We start from the raw sequence: 25,628 nt of genomic DNA on the forward strand, positions 1-25,628 counted from the left end.
CCCCCGCCCCCCCTTCCCCACCTCTGGACACTCGGCGGAGCCGGAGACCCGCGCAGAAGGCGGTGAGGGAGGTGCCGGGCGGGCCGGGAGCCTGCCTGTGGAAGGCCGAGCTTTTTCTTTCTTTCCTTTCTGGCCAGTTGTGCTGCCTTCTTCCGCTCTCATTCGCTACTGCACACAATTCTGGGGGGACGGGGGCCGCACAAGTAACTTTCTAACGGTTTCACGTCCAGGGGACCTTCTGACGGCTCTCCCTCACTCTGCACGCCAGCTCGCACGTGGGCGTGTCGACGGGGCTCACGGAGCCAAGTCTGAAACGGCCCGGGCGGGCGGGAGGGGACCGAGGTGTCTCTGAGGCCCCTGCTTGCCCCCCCACCCCCGCCCGGAGCTCTGAGCGTGCAGGGCTGTCGGCCAAGAGCCACACATCAACGACGACGCCACGGCCCCAGCTGCGCTTCTCCGGACGGGCGTTTCAGGGCTCAGAGCTCTTCCCTGGCCGACGCACCATCTTCCCAAAATCCAGGCCACCCTGGCCGTGCGGGCCCACCCTGGGCCCCACGCCTGAGGCCGGCAGGCGGGGAGGGGGACCTGAGGAGGGCAGGCACGTGGTTCCTGCAGTCGCGGCCATGGGGGCCCTGAAGTAGTCTGGCCGCCGGGCTGGACGCCGGTTTGACGGCGGCATCTGCGGGTCGCCGACTCCCTGAGACGCTGTTCCGGCTGGCAGGTGTCTGAGAGCTGCCCGGCTGCTCCAGGGACCGGCCTCCGGCGACGGTGGTCGGTCAGGCTGCTGATCCAGGTAAAAGGGGTCTGCACCTACTCGGACCCACGTGCCCGGAGGGTCGGGTCAGGTCGGGTCGGGGAGCCCAGGATGGCCTTGGGCTCCGCAGGGCGAGCCGAGGCCGAGGGCCTTTGTCCAGGTTCCAGCGGGAAACAGCCTTTCTCGGGGAGGGTGGACGCCTGGTCTTTTCGGGGCCCTCAGGGACACTCTGCCACCGCAGCCGGGGGCGGGCGAGCCCCCCGGGAGAACTTGCAGCAGCAGGAGGGGCTAGAGCAGGGCCCGGGGGTGACGGCTGGCCCCACCCACCCAGAGCTTCCCGGGACTGGACTCACCACTAATGACCGCCACGCAGGGACCTAGGGAGAGCTGCTCACGGCACATTCGGCCCAGAAGCCGCGGGGGCGGCAGGGGCAGCGCCGTGCACAGGGTGCCCACTGTCCTTCTTGGGGGCAGCCCAGGAGCCACCTTCCCTGGGCCCCAGCTCACCCCCACCCCCACCCCCAGGGCCTGCGAGTGGCCGGCATGGACCCGGGGCACTGGAAGTCCCCGTGGGGCAGCGGAGTGACTTCTCAAACGGTGACTGCACCACCGACGCCCTGCAACAGGTTCTTCCCAGTGGGACACAGACTGGGAGGAGAAGTGCGCGCCCGAGCTCCGTCTCCCCGTCGGAGGGGACCGCGGCTGCGGGACCTGGCGGTGCAGGAACCGAGCCTCATTCTCAAGAGAACCCGGTGGAGACGGGAGAGCGAGGCTCCCAGGTCACAGCCACTGTTTCCGGTCGCCTGGATCCGGAAGGCGCTGCAGGGCAGGCACGGCCTCCCGGGCAGGGGCCCGAGGCTCAGAGGGGCCGCACGCTGCGTCAGACCCCCGGGGGCAGGGCTCGGACAGGCCCCACACCCGCGGGCCTCCCTCTGCCGTCGGACGGGCACCCTGTCCTCAGCCTGGGCGAACCATGCACTGCTCCAGCCCCCGGGGGGACTCACCCCGTACCCCCCACCCCGTTCTGGGACCCTCCAGAGCACGGCGCCAGCCGGCACAGGCCTCTTGCCGAGAGCGGCAGGCGCTGCTTTATTGGGAGCTGGAATCTCGAGGTCTGTCCGGGGACGGGTCTGGCGGCAGCGCGGTGCTGAGTGCACGTGAGAGCTCGGGGGATCCCCAGGAAATCACCCACGATGCCCGGCGCGGAGAAAACCACCGGCACAGGCCACCGCTGTGACCCTTTCCGGTTCAAGGAGAGGCGGTATTTCACAGGTCAGACTGCATCTCTCCGGAACTCACCCCAGGGAACGGAACTCACTACACAGTTTCCATGCTCACCCAAGAGGCGAGCCGCCGTTCGGTGCCCCCCCTCCCCGCCCCCCCCCGTCGGCGTGAGAGGCCGAGCCCGCACGGAACCTTCAGGAGCTCGCGTCAGACCGACGGCAACGCTGGGACGCAGGGTCTCGGTGGGCACGGAGGCTGCGTGGAGGACAGCAGGGCTGCAGCTTGGCTCTTAAAAATGTTCATTTACTTATTTGTTTTTAGAGCGAGGGGAAGGGAGGGCGAGAGAGAGGGAGAGAAGCACCGATTGGCTGCCTCTTACACTCCCGCTCCCCGCCCCCCCAACCCTGCATGTGCCGGGAACCAAGCCCGCAACGCAGGCAGGTGCCCCGACCAGGACTTGAACCAGCAACCTTTCAAGTTCACGAGACGCTGGCCAACCTACTGAGCCACACCAGCCAGGGTTGGCAGCTTATGTCATGCGCTAGCGTCGACAGAGGAAGTAAGGGGGGGGCACGAAATCCAGGGGTGGTCGGTCCATCGGGGGGGGGAGACAGCGAAGTGGGCCCCTCCGGGATGGGGAGACAAGTGAGGAGGACAGACAGACACTCCTGTCACGCCGAGGGCACTGCAGGGTCAGCAGTTAGTGCCTGCAGAGCACAGGGGTGGAGTTCGGGAGTGGGGGGGGACCACGAGACTGGGCTGCCCTGCGCCGGGCGGGCTGCCCGGTGTTGTCCGGAAAGCAGGTCGCCTGGACCTCTCAGAGGTGCACCACCTCGGATGCAGAAGGACGGCAGAGGGGCTCAGGGCGGGGCCTGGCCTGCGCACAGGCTGCCGCCGGGACCCACTTCCCCGAGGGGTCTGCTCCGACCGGCGGTGCGCTCCCGCTCGGGGTCTGGGTCTGCGTGCCCACCGCGCAGGACCGCCCCCCACCCCCGAGGGTGGCGGGTTCAGGACGTGGCCCCCTGTCACACAGCACACCCGGAGGCTGCTGACCTCGCATGGCACAGACGGACACCGGTCCCGCCGATGGCGACCGCTGCGGGGGAGGAGCTTGCCCGCGCGCTGAGACGCCACGGGGCACGCCTGTCCGAGGCGCGCTCCGGCCGGGCGGCCAGCAGACTGCCCGGCTCTCAGGGTCTGAGGTCTGCTTGCCGAGGCAGCGACCGGGGCACGGGCCGAGCCGCAGAGCCGAAGCAGAGGAGCCCGGCCAGTGGACGGCTCCGGACTTTTACAGACCAGGACACCGGCACTTAGTCAATCAAAACCGGGAGGGGAGGTGTCTGAGTTCAAGTTGGACGGGTGGGTGTAACTGACCCCGGAGAACACGCCACAAAACGAGAGGACGGGAGCAAGCCCTGGCCCGGTGGAGCTTCTGCTCCTCTCTCGACACCCCAGCATTCAACCCCGAAGACGCCCCACCCGCTGCGCGTCCACGCAGCCTTCATCCGTCCGCTTCAGGCTCGCCCGACTGCGGGAGTGCGGAGGGGGCCTTCTGTCGCAGAGATCGGGTGTCGCAGCTCGGCCGCCGACCTGCCTAACGTGGCTTCGTGAGTCTCGATTTTCCCGTCAAACTCTGTGAACACGAAAACCTCGTCTCCGGAGCTGACAGTCCAGAGACCCAGGAGCACCCTGAGCGCCCCCCCGCCCACCCCCCCCCCCCGCCAAGGCAGAGTTCACGGGAGCAAGGCTCCTTCCTCTCTGTGTGCAGCAACGAAAATAAACCGCAGTCCTGACATACTTGCAGCATTTCTATTCCTCAAGGAAAAAACAGGAACCGTCACTGTGCTTTCAAGTTATTGCTCAGCCCCGGGCGGCTGCGTGGAGGGCAGCGCCCGGGGCTCTCGAGGAAACACCCAGCCCGGGGGTGTGCCTTCGAGGTGGGGGGGGGCCTGGGAGCCGCCTCCCCCCCCCCCCGAGGGCTGGAGGCTCGCGCGGGGCCGGGGTTTTTCCTGTTGCCTGGCTGCCGACCCCCCACAGGAAGATAACGGCCGAGCCAGGAGGGCGGAGCAGCTGGCCGCACATGTCTGGCTGCCCTGATCAACTTATCATATAAGGGGCGGCGAGGGATCGATTCGGACCCCGGCAGGCAGCCTCGGGGGGCGGAGGAACAAAGCAGCGTCCGCAGGGACCTGCAGGCGAGCGCAGCCCAGCCCGACCTGGCCCGGCGAGCGGGTCCCACTGCCCTGGAGGTCTGACAGCTCGAGCGGCAGGACCGGCGCTCGCGGCAGGACCAGCACGGGAAAGCCTGCCGCCGCCGGCGGACGCGGGGACCGGGCTCCCGCACGCGGACCCTGACTGAGCCGGCAGCCGAGCCCCCCGCGCCTGCCTGGGAGCGCCGCCCGGGACCGGCTCCCATGCGCCCGGGAGCCTGCTGAGCGCCGGCCCGTCCGTCCCCCAGACGAGGAAAGAATGTGGCGGGTGGTTTTCTTTGCGCTGGGCTGGGACCTGGCCCTGGCGGCCGCGCACAGCAACTTTCGGAGGAGCATGGACGGCGTCGGGCGGCGGCAGTACCAGGTCCAGCACGGCGCCTGCAGCTACACCTTCCTGCTGCCCGAGTCGGACAACTGCCGCCCGGCCGCCAGCCCCTACGTGTCCAACGCCGTGCAGCGGGACGCGCCGCTCGACTACGACGACGACTCGGTGCAGAGGCTGCAGGCGCTGGAGAGCGTCCTGGAGAACAACACCCAGTGGCTCCTGAAGGTAGGAGGGCGCGCCGGTCCGCCCGGCGCGCTCCCGGTGCCGCCGCTGCCGCGGCCCCGTTCCCACGCCCGGAGGGGGCGACGGCAGGGGCGGGAGGTCGTGGACGCCTCGCGGTGAATGGGGGCGGGAAGCTGGCGCGGCGGGACGGGAGAGGCGCCGCGTGGAAGGGCCGGAGCGGACGGAGAGCGAGCCCCCGGTGGGGAACCGCCCCCGGTGGGGAACCTCCCAGGGCCGGGCAGAGGGGACGGGCGGGCTGTTGTGTCCCGGCGGCTGGGCTCCGCGCGCCCACGAGAGCCACTGCTGCCGGGGACCTGGGACCGGCTGCAGCCCGGGCTGGCGGGGGGCGGAGAGCAGCTGCCCGGGGCCAGGAAAAAGGGGACAATCATGTTAATTACGGATACACAACGACGGAGGGAAGGGCTTTACCGATTTCCTGAATTTATTTACTGAAACGGACCGCGGCTCTCGGTGCACAGAGGAAATTAAATAAAGCAGGGCTCAAGTTTCGCAGAACCCCAGGGCTCCCCCCCACGGGGCTGGCGTTCCTGAAGGGGTGAGTTTCCCCGAGTGTCTGGGCGGAGTTCGGCTCCGCGGCCCCTCCGGGGCCAGCGCTGGCTCTGCAGGGGCCCACGTGGGCCGGGGCGCAGGGCCGGGGCGCCGCACCGGTGCGGGGATGGGCGGTCAGGCTCTCGGGTCCGCCGCGGAGCCCCCTGTGGCGGGCGGGGCCTGCCCTGAAGCAGGGTCCCTGGGGGCTCTGACTCCCGCGCTGGGCCGCGCCGCTCCCGGGCAGCAGGAGGTGACTGTGCGGAGCCGCCGGGGACGGGGACTTGGAGGAGCGGTCGCGGTCGGGCCGCCTCGCTCACCGCTGTGCCCCGGAGGAGCGGATTACCAGCAGCCTTCCCCGCCGCGGGGAGCCGTTGGTGAGGGCGCCTTATCTGAGCCTCAGAATAGGTCTCCGCTCCTAATCTGCGTTTCTCATTAACGCCGCGGCCTCCGAGAGGAAAGGACTGGGTTATTAGCGGAGCCCGGGCCCGGATGAATGAGCGCTCTCAGCGTGGCGTTCGCGGGGACCAGAGGGGTCGCTCCAGATCAAAGACCAGAAGACACAAAAACCTGCCAGGCAGGCCCGCCCTGTCCTACAAAACTCGTTAGCGACCTCTCCCCCAGCTCTGCCCCAGCTCTGGGTGACCCTGCGGGAGGCTCCCCGCTGTCTTAAATCTTCCGGCACTCCGCGGCGGCGCGCGGAGCAGCAACGTTAAACCTGCAGGCAGCGCGCACCAGGCAGGTGCGAGTGTTGGGAGACGGACCCGCCTCCCGGGCCGCTGCTCACCCCGCCTGACCGCGCCGGCGCAGGGCCGGTGGCCGCGGGCAGGGAGGGAGAAACACCCTCCATTCGAGTCAACACCCCAGTCAGTCTGAGGGGCTGCTACCTCATCTCTGAAGATAAACAGCCTGGAAACACAAAAGCATGTTTTGCCAAATGCCAGACCGCTAAATTGTATTTGCTTAGCGAGGCCCCGTGAGGTCTACCTGAAATGCCAGGGGCAGGGCTCATATTTCTTTCTTAGATAAACTGCCCCTTCTCCGGGATCTGTGAGACTCTGTTTGAAGAAGGAAAAGGACGAGGAAATCTACATTACGTGACCCACACTTTTCTCCTTCCCAGGCCGAGTCAGTAAATATTTGAACAGTGGCACAGGGCTTATTTCTGAATTCCTGCATCAGCTACCCAGCTGAGTATCCCCGAGGATGACTTCATGTTCATCTTTTCCTCGGCTCAGCACCTGCTCCCCGGCCCATCTGGGTGCCGTGCACCTGAGAGCTGGTATTTTCACTCGGTTTATGGGCTTCTGGTTCGGGAACAGACGCAGAAGAGCAAACAGGACCCCACTTAGGGCGATTGCGCGCTGGCTCTCGGCTTGTTTTCGTCCTCTGTGCTTTGCCACCTGTGACAACAGACGGTGCTCATCTCACTCGGGAGGGCACAGCACCTCGGGCAGGGCAGATAAGCCGGGATGAAAGGGCCGGCCGCCCACTCGCACACCTACGGCCGGGCCGTCGCAGAAAGAAAAAACACCCCTCTGTGGTTTTCGTTTCCCATGCTTCCTTTCCTTTAGAGATGTTTATTTATGTATTTGTGTTTCCCTATTTCCTCCCTCTGACCAATACTGAAAATGAGGGGGTGGGGGAGGGGAGGAGAGGAGCGGGGCAGAGGGGGAGAGGGGAGAGCGAGCGCACTCCCAGCTTTCCAGAAACCGTGTCAGGACGGAGAGGAAGCCCCGGTTTCTGGCGAGGTCAGTGTCAGGGCAGAGGAGGAGGGTTTCGTCTCGTCTCGTGGGGGGCTGCTGTGGCCCTGGGACCCGGGCTGGGAAAGCCGTTGTGCACTGCATCGGAGGTGCCGCTCTGTCCTCCCCTTCACGGGCCGGGCGAGGGGAGGGGCGGCCTGGTGCCTGAGGGAGGGGCGGGCTGGCAGCAGACACTGCGGCGACCCACGAGAGCCCCGGGCGCCACGGCCCCGCGAAGCCGCCGCGGCTCCGAGCCTCTGCCCCCGATCCTGAACGCGCTTCGCAGAGACTCTGACACTCGACGCGGCGGAGCACGGCTTGCGGGGGGGCCGCATGTTTTTCCCCCGCGTCAGAGGAAGCGGGAGCGGAAACAAACAGCTCTTTCACACTGACGAACACCTCGCGTGTGTAAACAACTGCCAGGCCCATTGTGCTCGGACACAGACTGTTTTGAAAAGTACTGCCGCTGCCTGTGAACTTGAGGTAGACACTTCCTCGGTCATCTCGCTGCGGGTTTTTTTGTTTTTGTTTTTTAATGACAAAAAGTGCTGGCTGGAAACTGCAAACCTGAACTGAGGTCCTTTCCTTCCTTTAAAAAGTAAGACCCGAGGCCTTGCCACAGGGCATGAGAACTGCTCCCCTCAGTCGACCCGGGGTGGGCAAGGCAGTCCGGCCCCCAAGTCAGAGCTGCTGCCAGCGGGAGAGGCTGGGGCAGACGCCCCCCTGCGCTCGGAACACCCCCCCCAGGAAGGACGGTGTCAGTGTCTGTGCGAACATTCCGCATGGTCTCCATGCTGAAACGTGGAAATGGGTTGATTTTAACCAACATGGTCCCTTACAAACAGCGGAAAGTGGGAGATAATCCCCCTGCCCCGGTCGTCGGTCCCTTCCTTAGGCTGTGCGTGCAGAGATTCACACTGGCTCTTCACTGGGACCAGTTCAGTGTCACAGCGCGTGAGTTTCCTTCTTCGTCTACACGGTGACACTGTGACATGATCAGAATCTTTTTTTGGCTCACAGATGACCTGAGAGGAGGTCGGAGGGGGGAGATTGTAATTAGGGAAAAAGCAAAATTTAGAAGACAGAGAGGTAAAGGAGAATGCAGATTGAAGACGTGTGTGTGAGACACACACACAGACACACACACACGAGACTCGCTGTGATGGAGCCTGTCACCATAAGAAACAGCGGCCGTGAGGGCAGGGCTGCCTCGGCAGGGCGGGAGCGAACCTCGGGGCCCGAGTGGCTTGTGGGCTCCCTGAGCGGATGGCAGGGGCCGCGCCGTGCACCACGGGTCTGGTCCGCCCGCCCCCCCCGCCCCGGGTGTGCAGGGTGGCGGCTGACTCACGACGGTGGCGGCTCAGCAGACACACCGTTGTCTCTCACGAGTCCCTAGTTACACACGCCTGCTACACACCTCTACCCTGACCTGACGACCGAACCGTTTTCACTAAAGATAAAAGACAAACGGAGCCGTGTATACATGTATAACATATGAAGATACACACACGAGTATCTTCCCTGCATCCTTCCCCGACCTGAAGAACACAGACAGTGAGAGTCTTCCCCCATCATCCCAGGAGTCTCTGACAGGACCCCCAGAGCCGCACCAGCCGCTCCGCCGCCCCAAGGTCACGACGGTGCGCAGCCGCAGGCGGCAGCAGACCTGACGGCTCTCCGCGCCCCTCCGCGCACTGTCCTCAAACAGCCCCACGACAGGGCCCGGGCACCATCCCACCGGTCCGGCCATCACCTGTGGACACGGGGCGGGGGGCCAGGGGGCACCAGCGTGCTGCACAGGTCACGGGCCTCGAAGGGCTCCTGCTGAGAAGTACAAACACGGCACAGCACGCATGACCCCCAGCGGCCCAGACGCAGGACTGGGCGGGGGGGGCGGCCAGACTGCAGGACTCTGCCAAGGAGCGCAGGTGAATATGGACAGTGAATATGGACAGAGCGTTACTCCTCAGCCCCCCGCATCTCTGAGTAACCCCCCCCCCCGCCCCGCCCGTCGGGGCGGGTCTCATTAAGGTCCATTTCTTTGCTCCACAAATATTTACGGAAGGCCGCGCGTGCCCAGGCGGGGGTCTGCGCTGAGCCAGCGGGGCAGAGAGATGACGGAGGTCTGGCCCCAGCGGGGACACGCTCCACGTGAGCGGGGCATTCTCGCCAGAACACGCGTGACGGGAGGTGGCGAGGGCTGCGCAAGAACGGTGAACGAGCGAGGGGCGGAGAGCCGGGGGCTGGGGGTGGGGGGAGGTGGCAGGGAGCGCTGGGGCGCGGGGCGGAGGGTGAATCGGGTGGCGCTTCAGGACACGCGTTTCCCCAGGCACCGGGGTCAGCGCGGGGGCGTGTGTGTCTGCGCGGTCGGAAGTAGAGGGACGGGCACCCCCCAGCGGAACAGCGGGCCGGGGTGCTGGCTGGCTGCCCCCGAGTCAACGTTGTAATTGGAGGCTCCCCACGCAACCGCCTTCCTCTCGGTCGCCCTGAGCTCGGCCCGCGCCCGTGGGGGAGGCGGAGCCCAATAAACATCTCCGGAGAAGGGAGCCTGACCCGTCCACCCCCACCCACCCTCCTGCAGCGGCTCAGCCCCTGTCTCTCCGTCTCCGCAGCCCGGGTTCCCCCAGGACCGCGGTCACGCAGCCTCCGCAGGCCCCGCCCCGGGGGCCGGCGGTGATTGGCCCGCTCCGGAATCAGGCTCCGCCTCCCCTGAAACAAACCGTCACGTGCCTACGAATTGCTTTTGCAATCGTGACCTGGACGGCTCAGCGCGGCAGAGTACTCCCATCCAGTGTTTAGTGCTGGAAGGAGCAACAATCAAACAGAGCATGTGTACTAAGAATATAACCTGCCATTTTATGTGTAACTTTATGGCGGTTTCGTTTTTTGTTTTTTTGGCGGACAATGGTGATTTTTCAGGGAAGAGATGTTAGGACACAGAGGTCTTGGGGAACACGTTGCCGTTTCCCAAAGTGGCCCCTTCCGGCCAGACCACGTCGACCAGCGCCTGTTCGCACATGAAGGAGGGGTCCCCCCGGTGCGAGGGGGCGAGCCCACCACCCAGGGCGACTTAACCGGATGCGTGGCCGGGTGATGGAGCGCCCCCCCCCCCCACCGCACCCCCCACCCCGTGCTCATGCTCAGCACTCCAGGGCGCACCCGGGCCCAGGGACACCCAGGGTCGGGCGCCTGGCTGTCGCTAGCTGATGTTTACTGTGGGGCTGGACACGCTCCCCACCAGAGGGGGGGGGCTGCTGCTCTGGCTCCCAAAGCCTGTCTTGGTAGTTGGGTTCAGAGCTGCCACCCCCAGGGCCCGGGAGCCTCGACGCCCTGACAGCTCTGCGGAGGAGGGAGGAAGGAGGGGCTGGAAAAAACTGGGACCGTTTCGGTGGGGGGGGGGGCGTTTCTGGCCCTAGCCAGCCCCAGGGACCTAGCCAAAGCCGAGTGACAGGGTGGCGTGCTTGCGTGCCCCCAACCTTGGAAGCAGGCGATTCTGGGACAAAGGAGGAGCGAGCCGTGGGCACACCCGGCCGCGTAGAGGACGTGGGCCGGGATTCGAGGCCGCACCGGTGCCGTGAGCCCCGTGCCTCTGGGCTGCTCTCCTGGCCTCGGTGTCCCTGCAGCTGACGGCACAGCCAGCGGGGACCGCTCGGCTCACCGGCGCCGCTGAAGCCGCAGGACGGACGGTCTCTGCTGCCATTTCACTGGCTCCCCCGTGTGTGCAGTTAGGGACCCTTTGAAAACCGGTGCCGGGCTCTCAGCAAATCGGAGTGGAAGGCAGAGAGATTTCCCACGTACCACCCCCCCCCCCCCGCCGGCGGCACACCTGGTGTAGTCGAGGAGCCCCCACCGACGCGCGGACACCCGAAGCCCACCGTCCCCTCCAGGGCGCACTCCGGGTCTCGCACGGTGGCCCGTGTCCACGGTCACCGCCTCACACAGGGTGGATTCCCTGCCCCACAGCCCTCCGGGCTGGGCTCCGCCCGTCCACCCCTCCCTCCCGCAACCCCGCAACCCCCGCCCCGGGCCCGTGCCCGTGCCCACCGTCTCGGCTTTCCCAGACTGCCCGTGAGCTGAGTCACACGGTAGGCAGCCTGTTCGGACTGCCTTCTTTCACTGAAGCGACATTTTTTTTTTTAGTGTGTTTACCCTTACGTTTATTTAGCGGCCCTTGCCTCATTCCACTACGGGGATGGCTGAGCCCCCTCGGGGAGCCTGCTCACCTGCGGGGGCCCCGGGGCACCGGTCCCAGCTCCGAGTAGCCCGGGGAGTGCCCGGCGTCCCACGGGGCCCTGCTCTCAGCGACAAGGCCAGAGACACGCTGACCCAGATCTGCCGCGTGCCGCCCCGCAGGGGGACAGCTCCACTCACGCTGACCCGCCTGAGCGGCCCGGTGGCACACGCTGGCGGCCAACGCCTCCGAGCACATCTCCACTCCGAGACAAGGGGCGTCCTTTCCTCCAGAAGAGAACCATGCCAAGCGTGCGCGGTACGTGTCTCTATTCAAAGTGCACGGCCAAGGGCCCCTCTGTAGAGGCACCCGGCTCCAAAACTGCCCAGGGCACCTCCTGAGCCCCCCCAATCTCCATCCCACGAGCCCCCCGACACGGCCCGGCTCGACCAGCTCAGGGTGTGCAGCTTCCACGCCCAGTGAGTGGGCTGTGAGCAGTGCTGCCCACAGGACTGTTGAAAGGCAGCCCCCAGAAAGGCAGCCCCCGAACCCCCTCCCGCGGGGGCACCCTGGGGTTACCGGCCGGTCTGCACGGCTGGTAGGAAAGGCTCAGAGTTCCGGAGAAGCACTGCTTCCTCGGGGCCTTTTCTCAGTCTCTGCATCTGCGGCTTCGACAGACACGGTCAGCTCCTGCCCACACGCTGGACGACCCCCAGCGCTGGTCTGAGGCTAACCGAAAGGCTCCTTCCCATTGTTTTAACGACTACCGGGGCTTTGGGACCCTGAAAAACTACTACATGTGAATGTCGGTTAAAACTTCTCTGAGCAAAATTTAATGGGAAATTCTGGTGCAAAAATGCTGCCGGAGAGGAGATATTTTGCTGAATCAAAAAAAAATAACCCGATTCCAACCACAAGCTAATTATCCATGCTTAACATTTAGCGTAAGTATATGAAATTCCTAATTATTTTTAGCTACTAGGGAAAATTCTTAAGTTTCCTCTTTTAAAAAAAGCTTACCGGATCAACAGGAATTCCTGACCAGAATTGGTTTTAACGCAGCTGTAACAGTAAAATGCTCCTGAACGCCGCGGTAATGGCCGGGTAATTAGATTACAGGTTAAAGGGTCAAGGTTAATCAGAACACTGCCTCCTCGCGTGACAACCGGCCATTGTGTGACAGGTAATTAACTGTCCGACTGTCACACGCGGCTCCCCCTTGGGTCCCCACAAGCACGGTTCGGCCGCACGTGCTCCTCCCTCCAACCGGCCGGCGCGTGGTGCCTCGCTGTCGTTGGCGGAGAGGACGCGAGCCAGCCTCAGGCCGGCGCTCACCGAGCGCACACACCTTCCCCTCCCCTCCGTACCCCAAAGGCCTCCGGTTCTCGCACCCGGCCCGGGACGAGAAAGGAGAGGAGGAACATCCCGGCCAGGGACAACTCCCCCGCCCGGCTGGGACGCGCTCGGGGCCCCTCCCCGCCTCAGTGACGCCGCCACACGCACGCTGGCACGCTGGGTCGGCCGGCAGCACCCCTGGGTGCCCCGCCCCACCCCCTCACCACGCGGACAACCGCAGGCTGTGCAGCGTGCGGCTGCGAGGCCGGCATCTGCCGCCTGTTTGTTGGGAGAGCCCACGGCGTTCCTGCAGAAGGATGCTGCTCGGACGACAGCGGTCGCTAGGGGTCAAGACCGAGACCTTTCTCCTGCCGGCGCCCTGAGCTTGTGGCTGTGAGGTGGCAGCGGTGATGGCGCTGCCGGGCGCAGCCGGGCGGCTGCAGAGGGTGGCGCTGGCTCACTGGAGGTCACCACGGGCCGCGTCGGGCAGGCCCTCCCTCCCCTCCTGGGAGGGGAAACTCGAGCCCAGGTGCTGTCAGACGCACGCACGCACGCGGCTGGCAAAGTTGCGTCCCCCTCCCAGGGCGTCGGACGGGACCCGGTATCCAGACACACGTCGTCTCAGCGTGCACCGGGGAGCTGGCAGGCTTCGCCGGTTCCCTGGACACCTGCGCCACCGCACACAGCAGTCACGCCCGAGCCAGCGCCCTGGAGAGCGAGGACCCGTGCGGGGAAACTGGGGGAGGGGCGAGGAGAGCCTGTGGGTGGAGCTGCGGCCCCCCCCCCCCCGACCCGGGGGCTGGCCTGGGGTGCGCGGAGGAGCGGGGGGTGGTGAGTGGCCTGCCAGGTCCCAGACTGCAGAGCACAGGTCTCAGCCCAGGAACGCCTGATCTCCTCCCCCCAGCTGCGCTTCTGCAGACTGGAGCCCAGTGGCTTTCGGTGGACCTGTGAAACGACCCCCCTCCCCGCCCCCCGACTCCAGGTCAGCTCTCCTCTGCCCTCTGGCCCCGGAAGTCCAAAACCACTCCGAGGCTGGCCAGGGCGGGGCTGGTGGCCCCCGGAGGCGAGGATCAAGATGAGGAGGCACATCCCAGGTCTGAGTGGACCAGTGGAGCCCCACCCCCAGCCCAAAGGCAACCCTGCTCCCGGGGACGCAGGGTTTAGGGGCTCAGGGACAATGGCGAGCAGTCTCCGCACGCTGCCTGGGGAACGCCGGCGGGGACGTTGGGCAGGCACGCGCACAGAGCCTTCGCTTAGGGCGTACCCTCGGCCCCCCAAGCCGGGCACTCCAGAGGGGCCCAGACTCCAGGGGGCCGACGGCTCGGCGCTGGAACCCCGGGAGCTGCCAGAACTCCCACGGAGGCCCTCCCGCCGGGGGGCTTCCAGCTGGCGTGTAGACCACGTTCGTCTGAAACCAGATCCCGCAGCCGCGGGGGCTTTCGCAGTTCCTGCTGCCGACGGAGCCCCACGGGCCTGCGGGGTCAGGGCCAAGCCCCTCCCGCAGCACGGCCACGCGGGTGCAAAGCGGGTGACGTGACGCACGACGACCGAAACAAACACGGCCTCACCCCACCCCTGCCGCAGCCCCCGCTTCCCGTGTGCACACCCACCCCTCAGCCCCACGTCCCGTGTGCACGCCCACCCCTCACCCCCACGTCCCGTGTGCACACCCACCCCTCACCCCCACGTCCCGCGTGCACACCCACCTCACCCCCACGTCCCGCGTGCACACCCACCTCACCCCCACGTCCCGTGTGCACACCCACCTCACCCCCACGTCCCGTGTGCACACCCACCTCACCCCCACGCCCCGCGTGCACACCCACCTCAGCCCCACGTCCCGCGTGCACACCCACCTCACCCCCACGTCCCGTGTGCACACCCACCTCACCCCCACGCCCCGTGTGCACACCCACCTCACCCTCACGTCCCGCGCGCACACCCACCTCACCCCCACGCCCCGTGTGCACACCCACCTCACCCCCACGTCCTGAGTGCACACCCACCTCACCCCCACGCCCCGCGTGCACACCCACCTCACCCCCACGTCCCGCGCGCACACCCACCCCTCACCCCCACGTCCCGTGTGCACCTACCCCTCACCCCCACGTCCCGTGTGCACACCCACCCCTCACCCCCACGTCCCGTGTGCACACCCACCCCTCACCCCCACGTCCCGTGAGCACTCCTGCTCCCGAGTCCTGTGAGCGTGCTGCCCCATGAAATGAGCCGGTTAGGATGTCCTCAGTGACGCCGTGACAATGAGTGTGAGCAGGAGAGGGTGGTGGTGCTGTGCTGTGTGCTGCCACTCAGATGCACTCGCCCGCACAGGCAGCCGGCTCCCTGGGACCTGAACGCAGCGGCCCCGCCGAGCCCCGGGGGCCCAGAGGGGTGCTCACCCGCCAAGAGAGAAGCACCTCTCGAAACGATCCCCCCCCCCCCCGTTGAGCTGTGAGTAAAAATCCCAGCACGCAGGAGAAAAAACCGCTTCTGAATGGCATACTTTTTGTAACTCGTGGCAGCGGAGTGACAGGGACAGGGATTTTCCGCCAGCTTCCGCGGGAGCAGACGCGCGAGCCGGGCTGTGTGGGGGCGGGGCCGCGGCGGACCTCCGCTCTGGGGCTCGCCGTGGGAAACGGGCGCCTGGGCGCTCCAGCACCTTGGGGAGGCCCCGTGCCGTGACACTGGTGCGGCTCGAGCAAGCCGGGGGGCAGGCCTGCAAGCCGCCCGTGACGTGCAGAAACGAGCCGCTTCCGTCGGCACGGGCACGGGCTCCGTGTCTCCACCTCGCCACCCAGCACGCGCCCGCCCGCCCGCCGGGAGACACAGGGCCGACCGGCTGGCCTGCCAGGGACGCGCTGTTTCCCTTCGCGGCCTCAGGGGCGGGAGGAATACTCGAGTGCACATCTTAACGGAGACCTTACATGACGTACCAGCTCTTTCTGATTTACTGGTTTTCCAATAAACACCAAATCACGGCGGTGGCAATTACAGACAGTGTCCGGACTCGGGGCGGGGGCAGGGTGGGCGGCGTTTACACCCAGAAATGCCGGGTGTGAGGGACTTGACCCCTTTCCCAGCTCATGGCACCCTCGGGTTCCCAGAGAAAAGCGTATGGCACCCCTGGGCCAAAAGAAAGGCCAGCAGGTACGTGTATTAAGTAGTCAGGTCCGAACGGCACACGTACTTGTGTCCTGACAATCAAGGAGCCCGCTAAAGCCCCGAGTTCGAGTTCACAGGAACTGAGAGCAGAAACACGACTCTCCTTTCCTGGTCGGCAGGAGCCCCAGCCGCCGGGGGCGGGCTCTGTCGGCCAGCGGGCACTGCCCCGCTTCTCCCACTTTGCAACCGGACGGGGCACTTCAGGTTCCAGGGCAGCTTCCGCGCCACACCGGCTTCTCACAACAGCAACCCCAGCCTGGCTCTGCACGACGGCCCGTCCAGCCGCGGGGAGCTGGGGAGCCGTGTGGGGCCGCGCAGCCATCCCCCCACCCCGGGCCGGCGGGTGCTCGGGAGCACTGCCTGCTTCCCGGACATGGAGCTTCCTCCCGGGCCCCCCGTGAGCTCGCCACGGGGCCCGGCAGCCACAGCGGGCAGGCCGGGGGCTGGGCTGACGGCGCCAGTCAGTCTTCACACCAACCTGGCCCGGCAGGCATCCCCACGGCCGGTGTGCTGACGACACACCGGCAGTGGGACCGAGTGGGCCCGGCGGCCAGCCTGGGGGCGAGCTGGGCCCCCCCCCGCCGTGGGTGTGGTGAGGGTGACTCCGCACCAGCTTCAGACACCAGACGTGGCGGGGCCTGTTCCCCACCTGAATCCAACCCGAGTAAGGCCACTGGACTCAGGGTTTTCTGCTGTTGCTGAGAGCGGGAAGCGCTTGACCTGGACGAACTCGAACACGACTGAATTCGAGGGGCCGGCCCCCCTGCCTCGCGTCCCCCCGAGGAGCTCCGCGCCGGCTCCGACGCATCGGCAGCCCGGAGGATGAATCATTCCCTTCCTGCGCTCGCAGCCACTGGGCTCCAGCAGAAAGCAAACCACGGCTCAGACGTTTATTTATTTGTTACTTATTTTTAGACTAATGGGAAGGGCATGAATTCTTTCTTGGTCTTCCAAGAGCAAATGCCTTTTATGCTTGATCCGGAAAGAACCGAGTTTCGGAATGTTCAGTCGCTGCTTTACCTAACCGAACGCGCTTAACCCTCTCCGGACAGCTCTCCCCGGCTCCCTCCGATCCCCGGCTCCCTCCGATCCCCGGCGCCCTCCGATCCCCGCACCGAGTGCAACTCCGCTGGCGGCCCTCGGGGGCAGCCCGCCGGGAGCGGCGGGCGGAGGACCAGGGGGCCGCTCAGAGCAGTGAGGGTCACGGCAGACCTTGTCAAGGGCTTCTCTGTCGACGTGCTTTCCTTTTAAAATTCTTTCTGTGCAGGTCTGACGCGCAAGAAATGGCCGCACAAAGTGTGCCGGCCTTAAAACGACAGCCTCGAGAACCTCTGTCTGAAGTAGTTTATTCCCGCCAGGGGCTCAGAGGCTCAGACGAGACCTCTCCAGCACCCCCCACCCCCGCACCCCCAGGCACTCCTTTCAGCCCCAGGAGCCACCAGCCCTGCCCACCCCCCTCCCCACGCCCCCGCCCCCGGTGCGGTCTGCGCTTGGACCTGGGGAGGACGGGCTCCCGGAGGAAACCTGCACTTGGACGAGGTCTCTGGTGCTGCGTGCCCGCCTGTGGCGGCATTTAGTCCTCAACAGCAATCTGCTGTATTATTTTAAAAACGGAGCCACAGGGCATTCACCCATCAAATCGGTTCCCACGGAGCAACACTCCAAGGCAAAGCGCAATTCTGTTGCAAGCAGAAGCCGGCGGGAAGTGCTCGCTGAAGGACGCATCCAGGAGCGCCAGCTCGGTGTCCCGCAGCCGGGCCCGGAACCCGGGCCCAGAACCTGGTCCCCAGCCCTCGGGGAGCTCCGTGGCTCAGCGCACGGGAGGCCAGGAAGGAGGAAAGGGTCTGTCTTGGCGAGGGGCTCCCGCCTTATCTCAATTTAAACGAACTCCTTCTGGGAGTGGAATTCTATGCGAAACTACTTTAAACCTATAGAAATAAATTAGTGAATGTTTAAACTCCGTGTGGAGTGACGACACCTCTGCTTGCTGGCCAGACGTTCCCCTGTAGCCCTCCTCAGCCGCTGCAGGGGCACAGCCCTGAGACAAGGGGTGCACGCAAGCAAGCTCCCCAAACGGGGGTCCGGAACCACACCACCCCGGGACTGGCACTGCGCAGAGCGAAGTCTGACGCCAGAAGACTCTCTCACTTCCGGTCCGGAGGCCAGGGAGACAGAGACAGAGGCTCCCAGACCTGTCCGTGCCCCAGGCAGGCCCTCCCGTCCGGGAGCCGCAGCAGGGCCGCCGTGCACACAGCGGGGCGCGCGGCTGCCAGAACATCCCCTCCCTCCACCGCGAGGCACGGGCACGGCGGGGCACGCCGGGCTCCTCTGGGCCTCCCAGCGTGCACGGAGCCCCGGCCGGACCCCAGCGTGTCACATGCTAGGGGCACGCTCTGACGCCTACTGAATGCACTTTCTGGCAAATTTCAGACCCAGGAATGAAGATAAACAGAGTTAAAATGAGCAAAAAAGAGAAGAAGCCACATCCCTTGGGCACTGAACACTGTTACGTTGCAGTGTCTACACGGAGTAGGTTTAAAATAAATTAACGTGCTTAACAAGCGCTTTACAGCTTGAGGAATCAATGTGCTGAACGCAGCCCAACGAGTGAGTTGTGAAAAGAACCGGTCAGCGTTAGAGCCCTCTGCTCCCGCAGACCGCGGGCCAGCACACAAGTCCTCAGAGTGTGAGCATGCAGGTCACGGAGTCATGTAAGCAAGCGCACACACATGGAAACTGTGCGGCTTCAGACACTTGTGAGAAGGAGCAGGGAACCAGAGGCCGCACGCGAGCTAACCAGATAGCGAGAAAAGGCAGAGTCTGCCTCTGAAACGGCTCGGAAAGCAGAACTCGGGCTGCTACAAAACCAGAAAATTCACGAGCCTGGAAATCTGCACGGAGAGGACCCACGGGCTACTTCCCAGCACTGTCGCTGCAGCCAGGGCCGCCTGCGGTCCTAGCGGCCCTGCCCCACAGAGGGAGGCCGAGGCCCACGGGGGCTCAGGGCCCGCCCGCTGGGTGCGAGGGCGTGCATACGGGGGCTGTGTCCCTTCACTGGAGCCCACGGTCCGGTCCGCAGCCCGGGCCGGGCCGGGCCCGGAGGAGGCACTGCTCAGCCGAGGGCTGTCAGCCTCGCGTGAGGAAGATGGAACGCTCCACCGCCGAGCTCCGACGCCGGATGGCCGAGAGTCTGCAGCGGGATCCCCCGTCTTCCCCATTGGAACTCCCTCCACCTTCGCGCCTGCTGGCAGGAGGAGGAGAGCAGGCGGCGGGAGGTCGGAATCCTGAGATTTCTCAGGCATTCCCAAGCCCCTCGCCCTCCCTCTTAAAGCGGCAGCGAGGCTTCCTGCCTGCCTCACGGAGAACCCGTGTGTCCTGGAAGTGTCTTCGGACAAAATCCACTTAAACTCCTTGAGCCTTCTCCTTTCCTGCCAACCCAGCACAGCGACGGTGACAGTGGGGATTATTTCAGCTCGGACAGAAAAATAAACCAAAGCTGCTCCGACAGCGACGGCACTGTCCCGTCCCCAGAACCGGGGACCCGGGAGTGCAGCAAGCTCGCGTACAAGGGAAGGGACCAGCAGGGACAGATCAGAGCCACACACGACCTCTGGGGTCTGAGTGCGTGGACGCAGAGCGAGGGAGCAACGTCGTTAATGCTCACTGGTCGGCACCTTTTCTGCGGCGAGTCCCGCGCGCCAGCGTCGTGGTCGGGGGGGGGGGGGCCGGGCGCTGGGCGACCAGCGTGCGTGGCGACCCCGGTCCTGCACCCTCACTCACGACAGGAGGGACTTCGACGGTGCTGTTCGTTTCTGACCCCTCTCCCCCAGCTCTGGAAGGCTGCCCTGACCCAGTGAGCTGCAATGCAGGGACACGCTTACATCGGCGTCTAAGCCGCCTCTGCACAGGAAGACACAGGTTTGTCCCCAAACATGCACGTCTCTGGGGAGACACGTGTCAGCCTGGCTGCCGCAGGAAAACACGGAAACGTTCCCTGGTCTCCCCCCTCGGTGCGCCCTCCCTGCAGGGGCGGGCGCAGCCCCCTCTCGCTGGAGGGGGAGGCCCGGCACCGTGCGGCCAGGGGTCCCAGGGCTCACGCACAGCACAGCCGTGCTCCGGCCGCTCCCACGTGGGACAGCAGGGGCGCCGCTCGCCTTACGAGAGAAGTGTGACGTCCCTTCCCACCGCCGTCTCTACTGAGTGTGTCCTGAGCTGAGAAAGCGTCCCGGGACGCAGGCCAGTGCCCCGGGTCTCCAGTGGGGGCCGGCCGAGCGGAAGCGAGTGCCCCCTACGGATGGCATTGGCCCCACTGTGGCCTTCCTCTCGCCTCGGCCTCAGCCTCGGGTTCCACCCGGGTCCTTCCCTTTCTCCAGTCTGTCCCTCTCAGAGCGGCTGGCTTTATGGCAGCTCTCGGCAAAGCCCCAAGTGGCGGCAGCGCCCCCCGGCACCAGATTGCCGGCGTGAGCTTTACTGGGAGACCCCATGCTGCACGGGGCCCCGGGGCCAGGCCATGTCAGCCTCATCGTCCGTCCCAGCGCCCCGGGGAGACCCGCACCGCGGCAGCACGAGAATCAGGGGGATGGAAACACAGAGCCGGCAGTGTGCACTAGCGAACTGCTGCGACTGTTCTCGCTGTGCGTCGTCAATGTATTCCTGACCTTACAGTGTTCGCTGCATTTTACTGCTCTGGGCTCACAACTCCCTGCAAGGTGCTGTGAGCCGGAGCTGTCTGGGGCAGCGCGGAGGAGAGGTTTGGGTCAATACCTGTAACACCGAGCTCAGGAGCCCTCTAACAGCCTCCCTGTTGCAGCCCTGGCAGGTTCGATTCCTGGTCAGGGCAGATGTGAGAAGGTAACTAATGTATGTTCCTCTCTCTCTTTCTCTCTGAGCAATTTTAAAAAGTCCTCAGGTGAGGATAGAAAAAAAGAGAAATAAAAGCCTCGCGGGGTAACCCGTGACACTTTGCCACGGAAACGCCCACACTGCTGGGCGGTTCCCACAGCAGCCCCTCCGAGCTGGCTTGTGCCGCAAATGGCTGGTGCTGATGGAAAAGCGGCCCTTTCGGCGGCAGGGACGGCCAGGGCATTCTCGGGGGGAAATGCATCCTTCCTTAGGTTTTGGGACGGTGGTGCCGGAAACATGCACAGAGGCAAAGCCGCGTGACAGTCACGTGGCACGTCCCCCAGTGAAAACACGAGAGGGAGCACAGGGTCGCACTCCCACTCTACCCAGGACCTGGCGCAGCGCAGACGCACCGGCTCACCCCAGCTACGTAAAACTCTGTCCGTCACAGGAGGAGGGGCGGCCCAGTGACTTCCGTGCGCCCCCAGCGGGTGCCCCACTCTATTCTCTATCACGTCCTCAAGTTCACAGTCACCGAGTGGCCTTCCGGCCTGTCCGTGCCAGTGACCACAGGGCAGGGGTCACCTGTAGACAGTGTCGGGGAGAAGGTCGCTCACGTTGCTGGCAGGAACAGTGCGAAAACAGGTCGAGACAAAGCAGTTCTAGGAGGTGCTGAGCAGAGGGGCCTGCGGGGGGCGGGGGCGGGGCAGGTGGGGGGGAGGGGCCTGCTGTGAACCACCTGGCAGGGCCACACTGCCTCGGTTTCCATCGCGTCCCACAGGGCCTTACGCTGGGTGTGGAGAGAAAACGCAGAGTCGATGGGAGGTGAGTGGCTTTGATGTGGACTTTTCTAGGCTACCTTTCCCAAGTTCAAGTGCAGCATCACTGCAGAGAGGAAACAGGGACAACCTCCCCCCCTCCCCCCCGCCCCGTGCCAGCCTCCTGCGAGAGCACAGGAGGACAAAGGCCGCTGGCAGAGGCAGCGGGCCCTGCTGCTCGCCCCCCTTCATCTCAGCGCCGCAGCTGCGTGCGCGTCCGCTCCGCGCCGGGTGAGAGCAAGGCGCTTCCTGGGAGGGGGGAGCGCCCAGCCCTGGCACTTTTCTCTCTGAAGACCTCACGACAGGGGACCGGGAACATTAGGTCAAAAGCCTTCCAAACAGAATATTCCTGGATTTAATCATCTTGCATTCAAGTTTTCCAACAAATTATAAGAGCAAATGTTTCGCTTGTTGCCAGAATGTATCTGCAGAATGGCTACAGGATTTCGGTACCCCAAGCAAATGAGAACAGAAACTTACAGCACTCGGAGATTTAAAAATAAGTGAGAGAGAAACAGAATGATCTTAGTCCACAACTGCAGTGGGCATCTGAGGGGGTGTGCGCTGGGCTAGGGCACAGTCTCGGAAAGGGGAGGGACCTCCCACAGAGGAGACGCGGACTGAGGTCAGAGGGGTGAGGCAGCCTCAGGGGCCCGGTGCAGCCAGGGGCAGGGCGCACACAGGATGCGGCGGCCGGGGGTTGCAGAGTGAGCGTGGGGCGGGGTGCTGCCAGGCCCCCCAGGCCGGGATCTGCATTCCCACTTGCAGGCTAAGGTGCAGGGCAGGCCTCTGAGCTGCCGAGGGGTCAGCTTGGGCGGAGCCCTTACCTCCCGGGGTGGGCTGCGTGGGAGTCCAGGGGAGAAAGGAGGGCGGACTTTGGGTGGACGGAAGGAATCGGGTCAGGAGGGGTCACTGGGGCAGGAGAAAAACACCGACCCGAAGTAAAACGCTGCGGAGTACAATGTTTCCAATGAAACCTCCAGTCAGTGGTTAATTTGCTGGGGAAGTCAGGTCGTTCAGGTGAGCAAAAACTAGCTGACTGAAAGGCACCAGGACGTGAAGATTTATTCAAGTGACCTCTCAACCCGGGTCTGCGTACTTGGGGAGGGTCTACACACTGTGCGTCGGCGCCCAACTCTCCCAGTTGGGGGCCGTGTTCATAAACCCCGCACGTTTTCCTTTTCCCGGCCATGCTCAAGATCACGCCCCTCTCGGCAGAGACAGTGACGATGGTGATCTGGAGAGAAGCAAGGCAGCGAGGCAGACACCCTAACGGGGGTCAGGCTCCCACGGCTGCCTGGCCAGCAGACTCCTCTCCCCGGGGGACGTGGCCACGCCCCGTGGAAGGGGGTCGGGGAAGCGTCAGGATGTGTCTCTCGTTCAAAATGTGTGTCGATGTTGCGTTGAGATTTTTTGTTCTGGTCGCTGGAGCTTCGACGAGTCGCCCATGTTAAAGGCACGTTTGAGGTGCGACTGTTCTTTTCAGCGAGTGAACAGGACACCGAGCCGCGGCGAGCCAGGGACTGAAACTACAGCGGCTGCCTCGCCCAGTCCAGTCCGCGGCTGCGCTGGGGCCGCTCACTAGCGCTCCGAGCCAGGAGCGCCGGCGCAGGGGCCCCCTCTCAGGGCGCTCGCTCCGGGGCGGACAAAACGAACGTACACACAGTCCGCGCGCACGTCCCTGGGGGACCCCGTCAGTGGTGCCTGGACCCACAGACCAGCACCCCCGCCCAGGGGCGGTCAGGCGGGAGGAGGGGCCACCCCTGCGTACCGGGAACCGGCCACGCCCCTCCCTCCCTCCCTCCCTCCGCAGGCTCAGTGCCAAGGCCCCGGGGGGACCCCAGCCCGCCGGAGGCCCCCGTGGGAGGAAGGCCTCCGCCAACACCTGGTTTCTATCGAGACCTCCTCACACTACACGGAATTTCATTGGGCAGACTTCTCTCCTTCTGGGTTTCAGCCGTAGACAATAAAAAACCAGTTACTAAACAGAAAGGTTTCTCCCCTTCTGGGTTCCAGCCATGACGACAAAAACCAGTTACTAAGCAGAAAAGAACTCGAGGGCCTGGCCCAGGCCCGGGAGACGTCCAGGTGCACTTTCCGGCAGGTCCAGCAGGCCAGCGGGTGGGTCTGGCGCAGACTTGCTGGCCGCGCGGGGACCGAGGGCAAGTTTGTCCCACCCCCTGTCACGGCCGTCCAGGGGCTTCCTCCCCCAAATCCAGACGTGGCCGCCAGTCTTTGGAGGAAAAACAGATTCTCTGGTCACAAACCTCCCAGGAGACAGGATCCGCGTGAGTAATCCTCACGTCCGGGTTTTCTGTTAGTAAAAACGACCCCTCCCTTCCCTACTGCCGGGTCGGTGGTCCGTCTGGTGTTTAAGGCGCTGCCGGCCTCGGACTCCCATCATGCCAGCTGGGGGACGTGCCACTGGGGGCTGCCGACGGCTGGAGAAGGGCGGAGCAGCCTGCGGGCGAGGGACCGGCCTGCTCCCCGTCCCACTCCCCCCGCGCGCCCGCACGGCCCCACACACCGGGCTCCCGGAGCCCCGGCAGCGGGGACACTGCACCCCAGACCCGCACCCCAGCTGCAGCGCCTCTCTGCTCTGGAAGCGCCTTCCCTGCGCCCACTTCCAAACACCTTAACGTGACCTCATGCTGCAGGTGGGGGACCAGGAGTCTTCTTGGGAAGTGACAGGAAAGGCCTGATCCTCGATGCTTCCCTTTCTGTCCCACTTTCCCCCAAAACTCCGATCTCTCAGCACACGGGTCGCACTCGCCACGCTGAATTTCCCGGCGTTCTGCTGCACAGACTGTACGGGGGACTGCACACGTACACCGCGTGCACGGCATGCATGCACACCCCCCCACGCGTACACACACGTCCGTAATTCGCCTCAGTGTAAGGTGAACCCGCCCCCCACACACTGCACACACACACTCTGCCGTCCCGAAAAGCTGGAAAGTAGTGACTTCAAAAGCACTTTGCATTCTATCGTCCTCAGGCTCAGGAGAAGTTACAGCAATAAGACCAAGAAATTTTACTTTTATGTATTGGGTCTTTTATGTCTTTTAAAGCTCCAGAGTCTAATTTTAAACTGGACCATGACTTCAAAATGGCAAGTTATAAGCAGCCCTGTCATGTCTCCTCATGTTTGTAAACACGTCCGACCCTGCAGTCCCGGAGCCGGGGCTGGGGAAGGACCACGGCATCCCCCCCCACCTCTGGGCGCACACGTCCGAGTGTCAGGAGAGAGAGTTTTCTTTGCTCTTAAGTACTGAAATCGATACGATGGCGGCTTTTATTTATGATCGTCTGTGAATCATCACTTTGGAGCAGAGACTTAAACCACGCTCCAGCTTGCATCTGTCCGTCCTGGCTCCCAACTTCCCAGAATAAGTCTTTCTAAATATTATTTTTGCTCGGTGTTAAGAGTAACTGAGATAACTGCTCTGGAGGACTTGCGCAGCTTTAGCTCTAACCTCACAGATTCCATTATTCCCCTGGTGATGGATGGGAGTGGGAGTGGGTGGGGCGAGCCGAAGGAGTCACAGGCCTCTGCATCCAAGTTCTTCTAGACGGGGTCCTGAAACCGCGCGAGTCACGATCCTTAAACGACAGGGGAAGGGAAGAGGGAAGGAATTTCCGTCTTCCGGAGAGAACACGGCCACTAACGAGCCTGCGCCTGCGCCCGCCGGCCGACGGAGGGTTAACGGACGCGGCCGAAGTCCGCAGAGAGCTGGCGGGGGCGGCCTGGGAGGGGACCTGACTGCTCCTCCTGGCCCGGGCGGCTCGGATTCTCACGGAGGAGGAGGGGCGGCGCGAGGAGCAGAGGCCTCCACGACCAGGCTGGACGAAGACTGGGAGCTCCAGCAGGTGTCGGGCTTCCTGCCCAACGGCCACGGGAGAACCAGGGGGGGCCAGACCCCCTGGCGCGGGGAGATGGGAAACGCGTGGGCGTGGGGCGGGGCCCGCGGCCCGCCAGCCCCAGGAGCCGGACACTTACAGCTCCGCCGCGAACCCGGAGGCCCTGCGCACGGCCAGAGACACAGAGCGCAAAGCGTGCCAACACCGGCGACCCTGGGCCGCGGGAGACGCGCCGCGCGCCCTCGCTCCGGCCTCCGCAGGGCCGCGCCCACGGGGCAGGGCTCCGCCCGCTGACGGCGGGCGCCGTGGAGGGCTTCCCCGCCGTCTGAAGAACGGCCCTGCAGGCAGCGTTGCGACCGACTGCTAATCACTCGGGTTCATAAAGACATTCGAGCTAGAACTATGCGACAAAGAAG

General features: G+C 64.8%; 2 protein-coding genes across 9 annotated transcripts in view; one reads left to right on the forward strand and one right to left on the reverse strand.

The window, feature by feature from the left end:
• Positions 1 to 25,628, reverse strand: part of MCPH1 (microcephalin 1) — a 128,467-nt gene that overhangs the window by 27,530 nt on the left and 75,309 nt on the right. The gene's annotated exons all lie outside the window — the stretch shown is intronic.
• ANGPT2 (angiopoietin 2) overlaps positions 3,976 to 25,628 on the forward strand; it is a 43,354-nt gene continuing 21,701 nt past the window's right edge. The window contains exon 1 of one of the 2 annotated variants that reach the window (XM_045821359.1): positions 3,976 to 4,738. In XM_045821359.1, the coding sequence (XP_045677315.1) occupies positions 4,448 to 4,738 (291 nt within the window). In that variant the 5' untranslated portion in view covers positions 3,976 to 4,447. Of the gene's footprint in view, positions 4,739 to 5,125; positions 5,292 to 25,628 lie in introns of those variants that run through there. The other variant, XM_045821360.1, reaches the window with a different exon arrangement.

This window comes from Phyllostomus hastatus, unplaced genomic scaffold (assembly GCF_019186645.2).
Source record: "Phyllostomus hastatus isolate PE091 unplaced genomic scaffold, TTU_PhHast_1.1 phas_scaffold_46, whole genome shotgun sequence".
Lineage (NCBI taxonomy): Eukaryota > Metazoa > Chordata > Mammalia > Chiroptera > Phyllostomidae > Phyllostomus > Phyllostomus hastatus.